Here is a 17918-nt window from a genome sequence, read left to right as displayed (position 1 = left end):
AAACCGCTTTTACAGTATATTTACATTAAAATATGTCATATGCTTGTATATTATGTTGGTCCAATCTTTTATCTCTAATTAAAGTGTGTAAGTAAATTCATGTCTGCCTGAGATAATTTAACTTGTTTCACATTATTTAAGAACTTAATCTGCAGAGGGGGAACTAAGCGGAGCTCTGGAATCCATTTACACATTAACCTGAGGGCCAAATTTACTGCCATTTTCAAAGAGTGGAAAATAAGCTCAAGTGCCAGTCTTTGTTTCTATATAAGTGTCTCACTAAGTTTCTGGCTTTGAGCAAAAGACAGAGAAGCAGAATAAAGACAGTTGACTGAAGAAGCGATGAAGGACAGTTTCTCCTTTTCTGCCTCATCTCCGTATCCCTCTTATCCCATTCTCAACCTGGAGGCAAAGTACTGCCCAGGTGTAACAGGCACTGTGTTCATCTGTCTGTTTGAATTAACCTCCCCACTTACCCACACACACACACAAACACACGCACACACACACACAAAACAGCTGACAAACCGCAAGACATTTTGTCCCATGGTTTCAGCATTGAGTAGCTTTTACTACTTTGACCAGTATGTTAATCAAATATAAAAACAAGCAGCCCTGCATTAACGGTGATATGACTTGCTAATAAACTAAAAAAATATAACAAATAAGGTGTGTATATTATCATCGAGGCAAAGTGTTTCTCCTTTTTTTGGGCAGACACTGACAAACTCACTTCTGTTTCAAACCAACACCTTGAGTATAAGGTAAATAATTGAAGAGATTAAAAACGGTGCAGCAGTAACAAAAAAGAAAAAGCTGAAAAAGCTACTGCTGCACTTTCTCCCTCTCTCCACATACAAACATGACTTCTGACATCATACCACTGCCAACACACACAAATTGTCGCACGCAAACATAAAAATTTGATAAAAATAGAAGATGCAGTACAGAGTAGCTTTAACACATGCAGAAAAATTGTTTGCCTTACTCTATATTCACATGCTGCATATACAGTAAAACACATACACATAAAATATATGTGTGTGTGTGTGTGTGTGTGTATATATATATATATATATATATATATATATATATATATATATATATATATATATATATATATATATGTGTGTGTGTGTGTGTGTGTGTGCGTGGCCATGTAAGTATACAAAAGCTCAGTCAAAAGCTCAAAAAAAAAAAAATAAAAACAAATGCACACACTTAAACACACCTGACATACTGTATGCAGGAAACAACTGACAACAAATTCCATTTTTCAAGCATAAACACAGTCTCAACCTCTCTCTGTCATTCACACACTCACACACCAGTTCTGACATCACATAGCTCGCCTGGAGTACAGTAGATCTAGCAGCCCCAGACAGATGAGAGTGGTTACTGTTCAGGTGGTGTGATTCACTGCCATGTAGAACAGAAAGGAAGAAGCACTCACACTTTCAGACACAAAACGGCATTGGCAATTTCAACATTCACCTTCTCTATTAGCACGGATTAACTTTTAGGCATGGGATCAAATGGAAAACTGCCAGCTAAAGCCTGCATGGTTACTGTCATGAAATCTAACTGTCGCTTGCCTTTTTTATTTATTGAATGAAATGTGACCAATATTTGAAGGGCAAAAGGCAGCAGATAATAAAGAATGTTTGCTAAATGTTTATATGTAAAAATTAACTAATAAATATTGTGTAAGATCAGAAAGAGACACTGCCCTTCAGGATGCCAAACCTTCCTTTAGCTTTTTCTTTTTTTTTTATAGTTAGCTTTTCTTCCGGAAGAAAGGTATTTACCAACACATATCCATGGTGGAGCATGTGTGCAAGTATGAAGCCAACTGAGGATTTTTCTAGGGGTGTTGGCAGACAAAACAAAGGCTGATCCTCGATCAACTAATGATCAGCTCTCTCACGCACAGCACTGCATTGAAATAACGGTACACACATTTAGACTGAGAGATGTAAATCTCCTTACAGAATGCTTTAATATCCGGTAAAGTAAAATCATAACCTGTAGTCATTTGCAACATTGTTTATCTCATAGAAACTCCTACTCAAGAAGAGATGTGTTTTTGACCAAAATGAAAATCTGTTGTTTTTTTTTTAATAAAAAAATGGGAGTGACTAGTGAGCAGTCTCTACGCTGGTTTCACAATGACAGCACATGAAATGAGACACTGTGCTGCAGCAAGTGACAGCAAGTGTGCATGTGTGCAACTCTTGTATAATATTCCAGCCTCCTGCCAGACTAGCTGTGTCTCCATCTCATCCAGATGGCTTCTGAACCAACAGACAGCTGGGAGTCCCCAACCAGGCAGCCCGCTTCATCTGTTTACCCATCTTCAAGGCCGCCTTACAGCAGCAAGACAAATCCACAAGAAATTATCAGGATGTGCTCCCCTTTGTACCACTCTATATATGGATTCGAACATTAGACAAAGCTGAGCAAAACAACTACTGTATAACACAGGGTTTGGGGCCAAATATTATTTTTCTATCCTTCATCAGAAAGGAAATCCAGGTCTTGACTCAGCTGCAATGATGGTAAAATTAACTTAATCCCAAACAGGATATTACAGTTGATATACCCTCCATCTCTGCTATTCTGTAACTCATCTTTAACTGTGAGCAACAAACAAAACCCAGTTCACTGATTCCCCGTCAGACTGTATCCCCCCGGAAGTACAAAGATGTCCTTTTCCTACCTGTGCCTCCTCCTGTACGACTCTGTACTGTTCCTTCCACACGGCAATCTTTGTAGCTTCGTCCTTCCTGAGTGCTCTTTCTTTCTTCAGTTCTGGACTCCAAAACGTCTTGATGGAGTTCATCGAAGAGCTCAACTTGGACTCTTTTGCCTCCAGCTAAAAGACATCAACATTGTGACTATGACACAATAATGATTATAGTCATGGACTATAATCCTTAACCAAGTTTACAGATTCACTTGTGTTTTTGGATTTCCCATTTGTTTTTAATATTTTCCTTACAGCTATTGTCCATTTTTTTTTCATTTAGGAGAGCAAAATTCCCAGTGGAACTCAAAAGGAAACAATCCACAATGGATAAAATATGAAAGGCCAAAAATACAGTTAACTCTAAAATAAATGGGTGTATCAAGGGTATATATGTGTAAGTGTCCTTACTTCTCTGCGCATGAGTTCGTTCTCCCTCAGCACTTCCCTTAGTTGTGTCTGTAGGTCTGACATGGCACCATCTCTGACCTGGCATAATGCACACACAAAGCAAATCAACAATATGTGGCCCCCGACCTGTCGTATGATTTTGTGTATTTGAAGCTCTACTACCGAACTACTAAAAGCGGAACGAAGTGAACTACTGCTTCTGAAAGCCACTGCTGGTTCTGAAAGATGTATAAAAGATGAAAGATAAAAGCAAATATGAGAAATGTTTGTGTGCAGGGTGGCTCACACTTCTGCAAATGCAAAGACAGGAAAGATTTGAGATTTGTAAGTGCTAATATGTTTTTGAATAACTGCATCTTCACAATACCCATTACATGCAAGATATGGATGTGATAAAGATAAAATATAAAAAGCGCTTATGAAGGAAACAGGTTCAGAAGATTATGGACCTGGATTTTTTTTAATTGAAGAAAGAGAAACATATGAAGTAGAGAGGAATGGAAGAAGAATAGAGCTACATCTTGTAGAGATAAGCTTTCAGGTTATGACTAATGGTGCTGAGTGAGTAGGAGGGCAAACCTTAGTCTATTTAAACATGGTGTACTGAATAAATACCCACACAGCACTTATTTTATTTAGTTAACGGATGACTTTGAAAGAAAATAATAATTCTAAACAATAGCATGATTCTCTATGCAGAACTGATACATTATACAAAACATTTATGTTGTTTTAGTTCTTATATTTCATATTCTTTGCTCAAAGGTAACACAAAGACTGTGAACACCCTGCCTCAATTTTCTTATTTGCTTTCACATCTACAGGTAAGGTTGATACCTCTCTCACACCTGGATGTTCTATATAAAACTGGAATCAGGAAATGGTTACCTTGTCATAATAACAGAATAACTAGTCTGACACTATGAAAACATAAAAAATAAGATGTTTGTTTATGCTGAAGAAAAAACAAAGTGTAAAGCCAAGACAAGCTGTGACTTTAAGAGGACCTAGCCAGGCTTGCTGTTTCTTCTTGTTTGCAATCTATACGTAAAGCTAAGCTCACCACCAATTGGATTCTGCTTCATACTTATGAGTGATACTTTTAATCTAACTCTTGCCAACAGAGCATAAAAACATATTTTCCTAAATGCCTGAAGTATTTTGTCTTCTACTTCTATTTCTGCTACACCTTACTTACAAAAGTAAGGTGCTGTCTTTAATATTGCTCCAACAGAAAAGAAAATACTGGAGTGTCTCACCTGCCTCATGGAGTGGGGGACAGTAGCCACCTGTTGAGACTGGTTTTGCAGCTCCCCACCAAATGCTATTGCATCACTGGGCATGACCACTCCACCACCACCTCCTCCTCCTCCAGTGTTTATATTAGGACTGCTCCCCATAACAGCCGCCCTCACCCCATAGGGGACCCTGGCTCCAGCCCTACCCAGGGTCATGGTGCTTTTGGGCACTGAAGGATTCAGCCCACTGGCCAGACTCCCAATGCCAACTGGATCTTCAGCTGTGTCAGTAAAATACATAGGACCACCTGTGGCATATGCAGCATTCAGAGACTGAATGTTTTCCATGGACAGGGTTTTACCAGAGCCAGTAAGTCCACCGGTGGAGCTGCTACTGTTGTTTCTCCTGTGTCCAAGGTGTGGAGAGCGAGGGAGGCGTGGAGATCGACCAGGACTCCCAGACACTGAACCATTACCATTGGATCCAACTACATCTAGCTTTGAGACAGAACGTGAGCTGCCGTACATGGTGCTATAAGGATTATTGGGTCAAATGAAAAAAAAACAAAAAAAAAAACAATGTGGTATGGTGCAATAGTAGAGTTAGGTTATGTCATGTGTTAGAGGCCCATGCACAGCTAAACAAAAAGTTAAAAAATGTAAGATGGATGTTCAGAAAACATGTGAAACACTGAAACTAACGGCTAATTACACAGCAACAGTCCCAAAAGTATTCTGCTGTAGTCCTTGACTTGAAAAATCCTGGTGTGGTGTTGACAAAGTAGTGATCAAGGCCTTTTCAGCACCCTCACTATAATCCATGGGCTTTGTTAGAATGCAGTAATCAATAGAGCATTCCTTTAAATAAGATGATGTGATCACCTAGAATGAAGAGAAGAAAGAGACAGGTTTTAGAATCAGTAGAACTAAGATATACTGCACTTGAGGCACAAAGGAACAAACTGGACTTTTACTGTTATTAACCTAATTTTGAGCAATAGACTCGTTTTATCTGTGTACAGGATATACTTTGTGCACTCCTCTTACAAGGGTTTAATGTCCACAAAATTATTTTGGTTACACAAACAGGTCTCGGCAAAGATACAAAATTACTAAACATTTTTGTTTCAAAGAATTTCCTACTCATTTTCTTTGTTCGATAGCACTTATTGTAAATTGAACATTTTGGGCAGTTTAGACTGTTTCTTTTATAGAATACTATTTAAAAGTTTCACTTTGCGTTCTGGCAAATTACAATAACTGCACTTGACATTCAGTTTGACATTTAATGAGCTATGTGGTCATATCAAAGAATTAATAATGAAAACAAATGGTGCATCCTGCTGTCTTCCTCCAGACAGTAGAAATAAGTAAAATTGCCACAAATCTCACCACAGCAGCAGCAGCATAAAAACAGATTACTGGTACAATTGCATATGTTCATTGATACTGATGCATTTACTGGCATATTCGTATAGTGAAGTATGAAATTGGAAAGAAATATAAGTATCAAACCACGTCATTCAATTCAACTTTATTTATATAGCACCAATTTACAACAAAGTCATCTCAAGGCACTTTGCATAATAAAGTCCAGACTACACAAGTATTTAGAGGCAACCCAACAATTCCCCCTTGAGCAAGCCCTAGGCAACAGTGGAGAGGAAAAACTCCCTTTAACAGAAGAAACCTCCGGCAGAACCAGGCTCAGGGTGGGCAGCCATCTGCCTTGAGCAGTTGGGGTGAGTGGAAAGTGAAGAGAGAAAAGAAAAATTGTGTCGTCATACTGATCTGTACACACAAATGCAGTAAAAGATACATAAGGCGGTTGTCTTTATTCCACAGACTACAGTTACAAAGCTTTGGCTTCATCTGCAACCTCTGTCACAAGCACAAGCATCACCTAATGTGTTGGGTCTTATGACCAAACAGATGGCTTTGTCTCTGAACCTATTATGCCTTCTTCCTCAGATCACACCATGTCCTAACACCTCTGGCAACAAAATCAAAGTCACAGCTTTAATAAACAAGGTTATAGAATGTAACATTAAATTATATTTATACAGTGCAATAATCACTCTTCCTGCGAAAATACTCCTGGAAAATGTACACTTATTAAATATAGAATAATCCCTTAAATTTTAATTTTATTTTTTTCATTCTGCAGTAATACGTGAAGAAATAATCAAAGAAAAAAAAGAAATGCCTAAGGTGTTGTCCCCCTGTTAATCATATGAGTCATACTAGAAACAGTAAATGTAGACTACAACTCTAGATGTCCAACAAAGCAGAAACACCATGAAATAATGTTTTGTCATGCTTCTACAGCCTGGCCGTTGTGTCTGTTGGGTGAAATAAATAAATAGGATATTACAACAGATAAAGTCAATAAGGCCAAAGACACCATGTACTGTAATTAAGAAAGCTGTTAAAAATATTGAAACATTTTGCTGTCTTTTATGCAAACACAGGCACATAATTGCTAAGCACAGGCTCACATACATATTGCCTCAGAGGCTGCTGAAATGTCTGTTGCAAATACTATTTCCCAGCCCCAGGGAAATACTATGTGCTCAGGTTAAATTTGGTGTCAATAATTTTTTGTGCAATATTCGTGGGGTAAACATACTATAAATGACTTTCTCTCTGGTATCTGTTATTGCATCATAAAAAGACAGTAAAATCAGATGAGTAATAGTCGTGATCAGGTCATTTCGGTATCCATGGAAATAGTGATGCCATCCTCAGGTTAATGAACACATGACCTAGTGGACATGCACACTGGCCATCTGATCCACACTCTCCTCAAGTGAACTAAGCCGCACTAGAATGAACTGTTCTCTAATCTTTCTTTTTATAATTTCTTCACTATAACACATGATAATTCTTGGAGTGTAGAAATATTTACAGTTCTGTAATTATTTTACTTGCTATGGCTTTCACTAATGCTTACTGCAGAAAAATGCTGAAGGGGAGAAGATGAATTAGACATGAAGATAAGATTGTAATGTTTCTACTTTGCTTGTGCAGTTTAGCAGAGATTATACACACATCTGGTTGAGTAGTTGCTCTACAATATCTCTGCATATCATCATGCATCATCTTGACAAAACATCAGTACTGGAACTCTTTAATCTACCTGCCCTCCTGCTATAGGGGCCTGACCCAGACCTTTACCAGCCCTGCAGTATGTATCTTTCCAACTGAAATTCTGCTAACCACAGATCTTTGACCAGGGAGAAGTTACTGACAGCCAGTCACACCTATACACACAAGCAAACAGGGGCCATCTGCTCTCTCTCCCTCCAAGCCAAAAACACCTGGACAAAAAACCACAGGCGCATACACACACAATTACATGTACACGCAGCCATTAAACAAACACTCATTTGAGGCCAATATGAGACAGTGTGTGGTGGAGCCTTTTCTCATCCCCTCCAGACCTGCTGACCTGTATTTAATGTATATGCTCATGCACCAATTCTAAGTGTAACGGAAAAAAGACTAGAGTATGTCTAGCTTATGTTTTTAGCCTTTATAAAAGCATTTACTGAATACACACATACGCAGCTTTACGTTGGCCATGGCCTGTCTACGCTCACACATGGCAGTAAGTGCATGGTCGGGAGGTTAAAAGTGCTAATCAGCTCAATATCTGCTTGCTTACGGGCTTCTTTATAGAAAAGAATGATCACTTCCACTGTTCATTCTTTCCCAGTGGAGATCCAAAAGCCTGCCATTGTCCAATTAGTAACAGTCAAAATAACCTAACTTAGAAAAATAATTTTTCTGTTTTTTTTTTTTATCCATGTGAGGTACAGACAGGGAAGTGCATTCACATTTTATCTACTCGTGAGTTGCCTCTTTTGTTCAGGGTCACAGTGAGCTGGAGCCTACCACAGCAGTCGTTGCGCGAGGGACAGGTCAACGGTCTTCGTGTTCTTTTCAGATTCTGAGCAAGCTGAGGGTAAGGGGCAGTAAATGCTGCATACTAACCTCAACCAATGTCACATGAAAATACCACAAACCTTTTAATAAATCGCCACTTCCAGTTGAATTCCTAAGAACCTCTGAAGGGAATTTTTTTTTATCCTTTAAGTTCAGGGTCAGCACAACAGATCATTTGTCTGCATGTTAATTTGGCACAGTTTTGATACCAGATCCCTTTCCTGATGCAACCCTCCCCAATTTCTACCGGGGTTGGAGCCGGCACTGCACAGCTGGGGGTGGGCTGTTGGGGGTTTAGTGTCTTGCCCAGGCACACTTCGACGTGGGGTCGGGAAGAGTGGGGTGCAAACTGACCCTATGGTCAGTAGGTGGCCACTGTACCAACTGAGCCACTGCCGCCCCCTCTAAAAGGAAGAAATATTACGTGTAAAATTGCACAATGAAAAATACTGAGAACACACAAGCACGTGATAAAGTTGGCATCATGAGATTCAGCAAACACTAGCATATGACTGTCCAAAAACCATATGTGATCAGATCCCTCACAACCTTCTCACAACCTTTCAAAAACAATATGGTGCAGGCATTTTTAAGCACTGCTACACTAAATATTCAAATGTTTTGTTTTGTTTGTTAAACTGTCAAAACACAAAGACAGTTTAATATTGTTTATTATAAAAAAAACAATTATATTAACAGGTTAATGATTTAATAAGAATTGTCTGCTAATCTAATTCATTACTTCAGTTCTAACCAGATCAATAATCAGACTAATTTTACTTTTGCGAGAATTGTTAGCCATAAATAAACCACAAAAGGCTCTAGTGCAAGCACACTTTCTACTGGAACTAATCCTGAACACTCCAGGCATGAACCTGAGAACAAAAATACTCTCATTCTCTTTATGCCTACAAAACACTGCAGGAAACACCAGTAAACACAACGCCCTGTGTTTCATCCTATTCCTCCTTTTACTGTTGTAACAGTACAGGGAGGTATGTCTCATCTTTCCTCCATATACTCCTTTCTCACACACATTGTTGTCTCAGGTCTTGTAAAATCCTAGAATATCACGCTTGGCTACCAAGTTTCCATGGTTGAATACCAAGTATTGGCACTAGTGTAGATATCCAGAACATAGCAGAGGACAGACTTCAAGTTCAGTAATTTTCCCATCGTGGCTACACACACAAAAATGCAGCTTCAATTAACAATAACTTGACAGAGGTGACTACAGTTGTGAAGTAGAGCCAAATGGAATGATGGGCAAAATTAACTCCTCTTTAGTATTAAATAGAAAGCAGAGAGCATGACAGAAAGGTTAGTTGCATTACTGCTTCACAAATACACTCAATTATTCCTCATTTTCTCCTGCTTCCGATGCCTCCTTTCCCTGGTCTCCGTGATACTTGCTTTCATTTCCTTTCTCTGCCTCTCCCTTTTTCCATCAGCATTCCTGAAGGTGTTCAGACTGTTCTATTTATGTGACAACCACATATCCGTCTATCACACGGCACAATGCAAAAACACCACTCAACCTATACTTAGCCGGCTGGTGCTTCAGCGTGGGAGCCAAATTTGACAACGTTTTTAATTCACATTACACTGATGTTGAATATTTTTATTCTCGATTACACTCTGTTCCTGTTATAATCATTGTGATATGATAGAAAGAACTCGCTTGGTGCTGTCTGGGTTAGACATCTCACTGAAAGTCAACTCAACAGCCTCGCTCAAGGGAGTGAGCCAAACTTGTTCTGTACTTAATCTGTCCGAAGATTTAAAGTTATGACCTGCTGTTCACCAAATGTGTATTTTTAACATTTACAGCTGACTTATCAGGTCAATGATAACAATACCTCTCTGAAAATCTGGCTTTTTTGACTACTTTTTTCTCTAAAGTGCAACCTCAGTGATCTTGGAATTACTTCATAGTAAATACAAGACAAAAGCCAGATTATGTATTCCTCACATGTCATCCAGGACCTGCATTTATCAAAAAAAGAAGTACATTTAAGAAAGCTCCAAAGAGCCAACACCTTCTTAGCTAAATGTTTTCCTTCAACAATGCAATTTTCAATTTTAAGGACATTTATTTGTGTGCAATCCTTTATATCTGGAGGGACAAATGTGAAACCAACAAGATTTCAAAGCAAAACCAAACTAATTTTTTCCTAATAGAGGTACATTCGAGAAATGGCTGCATTGATGTATACATATAATGAGATACATGGAAAATATTTAGATTTTGTACTTATGTTTGCGGTTGTAATCAACGAAAACACAAGCAGGACCTTCTAATGCTCAGATGAAATGCTAATAACATGCTACGCCACTCAGTCCTGAATTATGCATACTGCTACAGCTATCGACTCATCAGACAAATCATGTCAGTTATTTTCCAAAACATGCATCAGATGTTGCGTGCTCTCCTGTTTTGCGTACTTAAGTCATCTGGAACTTAATCAACTTAACTCACTATTTGAGAATCTCAAAATAAATTAATCAACTCTTTTTATTCTTTAAATTAAATCAAAGTATAAAGGACTTACTTTGATAAATACTGGACCTATAGGTCAATCCCAGTGTAGTTTGACACTACTCCATGACATATTCATGGAGCACCGTTTTTGCAATATACAGCTCATGCAGTGCTGCTGTTTGGTTTCAAGTACTGTATCATTAGTGGTTTGGCTTGAATCCATAAAAATATATTGTCTCTACTGTTAGGGTATGATACTGACGACAGATCGTTATGACTGTTTTGCACTGATTTATGCGTTTTTAACTGACTTGCAGGATTTGTATAGGCATCTATGATAAAGACTTCTTTAAAGATTCTTTTCAACATATGGCTCACTTTTCAGCATAATAATAGAAAAATCAACTGACCCTGCTGGAATAGCCGAAGCTGCATTTTTTAAATTAACTGAGCCACCCTGATACACCTGTGAGAAAACATTAGCAGCCTGTGACTGTGAATATTGTGTCATGCAGAAGATGTCTATGCAAGATAAAAATTTTAGCTCACCAGAGTGACTGTGCTACTTGTAAGTTTGCTTTGTCCCATCGGTCGTATCTGTGATAAGACTGTGACTTATAATATGGTTCAGACACTGGAAAGGGCAACACTGATAAGCGACAGATAGAATCAACTCCCTTCTACTGTGTACGGCAGGAAATTAATCTGATATGCAGGCTGGGTAAACAATATGTGCATACATTCAGGAGTCCACACACACCATGACTCACGCTTGTGCATGTCCTCTAACACACTATAACACACAGTGTGAACTGATGTCATGAATATGCAGACACACAACTCACACTTATATAATCTGCTACTGCTGCTCTTGCCTACATAACAAATATGGAAAATGTACCACTGAGAGTTGACAATTAACACACAGGCAGGCAGACAGGCACAAACCTAATTCAGGAGTGTGTAGTAGTTAATGGAAAAGAAAGTGAGAGTGTAACTCCCCCAGGCTCATCCTTTAAAGAGGAATGTAGAGGAATGGTTGTATAAGGGTGAGAAGCTGACCTAAACGTACCCTGAAACATCTGTCGATCTATCAATCTTGAGTAAAAAAAACCCTACTACTGATAAATTGATAACACAATGTGGAAAAAAACAAATAATAAACAAGGAATCAAAAATTTGATTGTCCTTTGACAAAAGGTAATTCCATGAAGTTTCCAATTTTTGTTCAAAGTCCTGAGCTTTTTTGGCAAAACCTTGATGTTAAATGTAGACACAGAGGCTCTCACACCCAAAGTTTGTTTAGGGTTAAGTGTTCAGAAAAATAAAGCTATGGGTCAGGTCATGCTAAGTTAAAAATGTCCCCCAGCTAAATCTAGCAGCTGCATTAAAATATAGTTTCCCTGTAATCAAACGGAGGTGTCCACAGCTGGGGCATTTAAAAACGTCTAGCGTTCACTATAAGCTCAGTGGAAGGAAGCAGTTCAGTTCCCCGGCCGTGTGTCCCAGAGGGGGAGTGCAAAGCCATCGAGCTGAGGGCGGAACAAGTAGAAAATCACGGCGTCCCCCCTCAGCCTCTCCACCCTTTCCTTCTTGCCTCCCTCAGTGCGTTGCAAAACACACGCAGCAGATTTCACCTCCCCGCCTTCACAAACACGATCATATCGGATCCACGTTCTGCTCGACTGGATTTTATTTGCAACGGTGTTGCTATCAGTCTGCTGTGTGTGGCGTTTCATTTCGTCTTGAGTGATTGAGTGGCTAAAACACGAAGCTGCTCACAGTCCTGTGCACCTAGATCATAACAATGTAAGCATATTATCAGTGTATTGCAAAAGTTCACTACACAAACAAACGGGCTGAAGAACTTGGGGGAGCCCGTTAGATCACTCAAGATAACTCAAATGCAAAGTAATGCCGTAGAGAATAACCCTCCCTCCTATAAATTGCAAGATCACTAAACCGGCGCTGCAAACTAATATTCTAAGAATATAATAGCAATTGTGTGGCTTTGAGAAAAAAGGGCCGTCGGTAGCACTTCATCTGCCGCCTGCAACACAGTGAACAGACTGATAATCGCATTTAGAGGTGGACAGACAGGACAGTGTTATTAGCCTGTTATTCTGGGGAAATAAAGCCACTGATTGTACAGCGATTTAGCTCGAATTGTCATTTGTCGCCTGCAAGCATACAAACTATCATAGCGGGAGACATTGCTGCTCTCTCCGGCTGAAATGTACCAACTGAGTCCAAGTGTAGGTCTCACAGCTGACCTGAGGCTGCTGCACCTCAAATCGGCCATTACATTTTAATTATGGTAACGTTACTGCTCATGTTCTTGTCATTCCTCAGACGTGACAGCACACAAACACACTGACCGAAACGTGGCCAACACACACGCGCGCGCGCGCGCAGGCCTGTAAACACTGTGAGACATGCCTGTGTACACGCACACTCTCATACTGCCAGCTAAGTTCCAATACTCACTGCGGCGGTGTCAACGCTCCTGCCCTCGGTTGTGAAATAAGCTGTGTAACAAGAAAAAGGCCAGTGACATATTGTCTTCAGTTGTCCTACTGCTGTCAAAGCTCAAAGTGACAAACGTAACAGACGCCCAGCAGGGGTGATCCGCTCTCTTTTCGGCCTGTCTCCTTCCTTGTCTATCCCTGCTATCTTTCCCTCTTTTCCGTCTTTGCCAGCTCTGCCACTGGTGGCTTCCCCAGTCGGGCGCTTCTGTGACGTCACGACGGCGGAGCGCTCGCCCCCGATACGCACCCCCTCCTCATCGCTCTCCAAGCCCCGGCGCGTGCATGTTGATTACAGTGGAATTTGCAATAAAACAGAAAAAAAATTTATTTTATGAACACATTTTTCAATAATATATTAATATATCGACTGTCATTGCCTCACTTTGTTATGGAATAAAATTTCCACCAATAAAAAAGAATAGTTTGTCAAGTTAAAATCAATCATTTCAAGTTAGTAAGTCATATGTTTGCCTTTTTCTTATATAATATCAGCTTATGTAAAAATGAAATAATCACGATTTTCATAATGCCAAATAATTCCTCTTTGTTTTTTCTTTTACTTCCAGAAATTGCCTTCCACAATAAATCAATCATTTTTATATCGTGTAAAATTATATTATAATATTTTAATGTTATATTCTGTGAAAACGTATATATATCTGTATATATATATATATATATATATATGTGTGTGTGTGTGTATATATATATATATATATATATATATATATATATATATATATATATGTACGTAGACGTTTAGTGATTATTATTTGTTATTTGCCAGCAACACTCACCACAACTAACTGTAAACTGGCTGCCTTGGCATAACTTCACAGTGTTCATGGTAAAAGGTAAAGGAGGTGGGACTGTTCAAAGGGGGTGTAGTTACATAAAGAAACATAAAAACAGCAATCCCTTTCCTCTTATGGGCCATATCTATTTGTAGTAGTAGTGTAGCAACTTGAATTCATGCAAATACTGTATGTAGTTGCGTTACCAGCAAACTACGGTACAAAAAAACGTACTTACATGAAGAAGAATACAGTCCATTGAATGGAAATACGGTACAGTTCAATTGCATAACTTTATTGTCTCATTTGTTTACTTTGCAACATGGTGAGGGCTCAACTTTATCACTGCTTTATATTAATTTGCACATGCCGTTTTCCAGTTAATGAAAAATACCATGTGTCACATCAGTCTGCATGTGTGACATCTTTCTTTCTGCATCCTTGCATTGTTTCACCACATCCAGAGCTACAGTGTGGGATGGTCACATTTTACTGTCCATTTGTGTTTGATGAGTGAATGGTCAATGTTTATCACCAAAAGCACTCTTCTACCTTATTGGTGCTATAAAACGCCTCTCATTCACACTCACAATCACACACATACTCACACACAGATGGGGGGGGGCTGATATGTAAGTGACCTGCACCACTAGGAGAAACAAAGTTGAGGTGTGCTTAAGGACACTTTGATGTAGAGGCACATCTGGGAAGAGAATAGTGTATGCGGCATATTTCACAAATAACCTGATTGTGAATTTCTCTCTTGGTCTCTCACACACACTCAATTATACTTAATCCTAAAAGCATATTTCCAGCTAGACACTGACCAAACACACACACATGCACACGCATACAGTGTCCCAGTTCCCTGGGCGCCAGTCAGTCAGACAGCTGAGGTATAAATAGTTTGCTGGCTGAAGTTCCCCTTGAGAGAAACACATCATAAGTGGGGAATGAGGGCTTTCCTATGAAATATCTCAGTGAGAATGGTTAATGGTATTTTAGTTTAGTTAAAGGCTTTGATGTGGCTGATTATTGTAAAGATGTGCAACATTGCTTTTTTAAACTGCTAAAGTCTTATTTAATATATATTTTAATATATATTTTCATTAAAGTCACGTTTATGAAATGAGTACTATTGGAGCAGGGTCTTACACCTAAATATTACCAGTGCCTTAGTTTGGAGATTGTATATTTGGAACAGGCCAACTCAAGACAACTCATGGAAACTGAGGGAACACAGAAAGAAAAAGTCATTTTTTTAAGAAATGTACTTTTGTTAACATCTATAATACATATTATATGTGTAAAGCGTAACAGACACATTATAATGAAGCCTACTTTTTTGGCCAGATGGATGTCAGTCACAAATGGATGGAAGGAAATGGAGATAATGTTTGATCACTTGTGATCAAACATAAATGGATGTCAATTTAAGGACCATGTACCAATACTGTAGCATGCATCCTACAAGATCACAGTTTAATGCTAAAATTTAAAGAAATTGCTAATTAACTACATTATGGATGTTAAATAATGACTTTAAATTTAGTGCACAGAGATGATGTAAACCATGAGAATAATATTAAGTTCTCCTTCTGCAAGTATTCACCCATGCATGAAGGTCCTCTGACAAATAGAGCATTGGTAGCAAAATGCTGCCACCTCCTGTCCAGATAAATGTATTGCAACATGGCTGTTTAACCATCCTTCTTTCCAAATGGAAATACACTTCATCGCCAACCATCAGACAAATCTGCTTACTAGCTTTGTTTGGTTAAATATATTTCCCACATTTGGCATTTATTAAAAAAAGAATGTCTAACAGATCTGACATTAGAAAGCCTGTGGATGATTTATTTCCCGCTGTGTTTCTGACAGCTCAATTTGAACGATCTACACGAGAGTTGAAGAGCACGTCATGGAGTAGGAAAAAAAACAAAATGTAAACTGCCTCCAATACTCAGACACCATGAGGCTGGAATTGGCTGTGTAGGTGTCCAGAGCACATCTTCATTATTGGACTGCTGAATCATCATCATCATGTCCTGAGGCAGATTCCATATTGCATCAGGTTGTTCTTTGGCCTCACGGTCATCACAGATCCTGACTTTATGAACAAGCATCCCCATCTCATTTCTGAATGTCTTTGCCATCTGAGCCACTGCTTTTTTCACTATACCTCTTTGACTTTGACAGCTGATGTCTAACGGAGGGCTGGAAAGGGACAGTAAGGTCCTCATTGTGCTCAAAGAAGCAAAGAGCCAGCCACCTATGTAGGATGTGGAGGTGGTCCTCTGTTTCTAAAAGTTGCTCTATATTTCACATCTTCTTCTCTTCAACTCGGCAGCTTCTTGCCCCTGCTGCAAATCAAGGTCTTCAGCCTTCTTCTCTGCTGCCTTTTGCTTTTTCTGAATTACTAAATCAGCTCTGGCTTATTTGCAGAAAGGTCCCAAGAGCAGTCAAAACCATAGAAACTTTTTCTTTTGACTTTTTTCTTTCCTGTTCAATGGAGGATTTGATTTCTGTAATACTCTTGCATTTAGAGTTTATATAAGTTATATAACATAATATTTAATGTGCAATTAGCTATTTAAAATGGTACTTCACAAAACAAACATATTATGTTAGAGTTAGGATTATGTTTGCATCCACTATACACTGAAATTGAATGTAGGGGGATGAATACTTATCCCTAACCCTAACCATAGGAGAGCATCCCCCTTGATAATAATTATTTAAAAAATAACCTTGATTGATTTCTGATGAAGGAACATTTGTACTTGCTAATTGTGCATTCAATATTATGTTGATGAAAAAATATTCTTTGTTTTACTCATTTTGTTTGTGAATTCAAAATAAGACGGTGCAGACTTTTGCACCTAACTGTATAGCTGGCAGAAGACGATGATGGACGATGATGGATGTAGTTCAGGGATGACAACCAAGCTTCTGCTTCAGCGAAACTTGAAACTTGAAAAAGGCATAAGACAACCACAGCAGAGGCAGGAATAACGTCTCTTTTTCCTTGTTTATTGAAGCTTTCTGCAGTAACAAAACAGACTCAGAACAGGATCAAAGCCCGAAGAAACGGGATCAAAGCACGGCATAGCACACAATGCTGACTATGACAAACCCTTTACGTTTTACACTACATGTCAAACAAATACTGATAACACAAAGCCAAAACATGTTGTAACCAAATTAGTTAGTTCACTAAATGAACTTACCAGTAGTTTACACAATCTTACATACCAGAGACATCCCTATGGTTAACCACACTGAGGAAGCATCCCCTTCTCATTCCGGGTGGGTTAAAAGAGTAAAACAGACACCTTTCAACACTTTTTGATTAAATTCACCCTTCAAATCTTATCTCACAATCTGCATCTGCACTCTGGCAGTTTATGACAATGCACAAAGTCAGAGTAGTGATCCATGGACAGTAGCTACTTGGAGGGATTCTTCCTCTACAAAGACAACATGACATAGGTCCTAAGTGTAATCATGGCAACATCCCCATTTTTAGTGGTTAAAACAAGTCGTCTGGGGATAGTAATGTATGCTGATGTGCCCAGTGAAACAGTAAAGAAAGCAAAAGGTCATCTCAACAGCAATCATGTTATCTGCTCACATTTAACATATTTAAAATAAAAGTAACTTGTAGTTTCTCAGCCTTAAATGTGTGATTAAATACTGGAGGTTGACGATGGTTTATCATTGGAGACATTATTATGCTGTTTATGTTCACATAGTCTGCTGAATTCTTAT

The 17918-nt window shown here is 38.8% G+C and overlaps 1 protein-coding gene across 16 annotated transcripts in view; it reads right to left on the bottom strand.

The window, feature by feature from the left end:
* The window catches only part of LOC137106374 (ELKS/Rab6-interacting/CAST family member 1-like), a 105746-nt gene extending 92172 nt beyond the window's left edge, over positions 1-13574 (bottom strand). For all 16 annotated transcript variants that reach the window (XR_010911928.1, XR_010911929.1, XR_010911930.1 and 13 more), the window contains exons 1-4: positions 13313-13574; positions 4417-5277; positions 3158-3235; positions 2720-2875 (exon numbers count right to left, since the gene is read on the bottom strand). Coding sequence is in view for 12 of the 16 variants with exons in the window: in XM_067489534.1 (XP_067345635.1) it covers positions 2720-2875; positions 3158-3235; positions 4417-4923 (741 nt within the window). In the remaining 4 variants the exon portion in view is untranslated. The remainder of the gene's footprint in view (positions 1-2719; positions 2876-3157; positions 3236-4416; positions 5278-13312) is intronic.
* Positions 13575-17918: the final 4344 nt, after the last annotated feature.

The sequence above is a fragment of the Channa argus genome, chromosome 21 (assembly GCF_033026475.1).
Source record: "Channa argus isolate prfri chromosome 21, Channa argus male v1.0, whole genome shotgun sequence".
NCBI lineage: Eukaryota > Metazoa > Chordata > Actinopteri > Anabantiformes > Channidae > Channa > Channa argus.
Note: the sequence above shows the minus strand (reverse complement) of the source record. Positions and strands in the feature narration are given on the sequence as shown.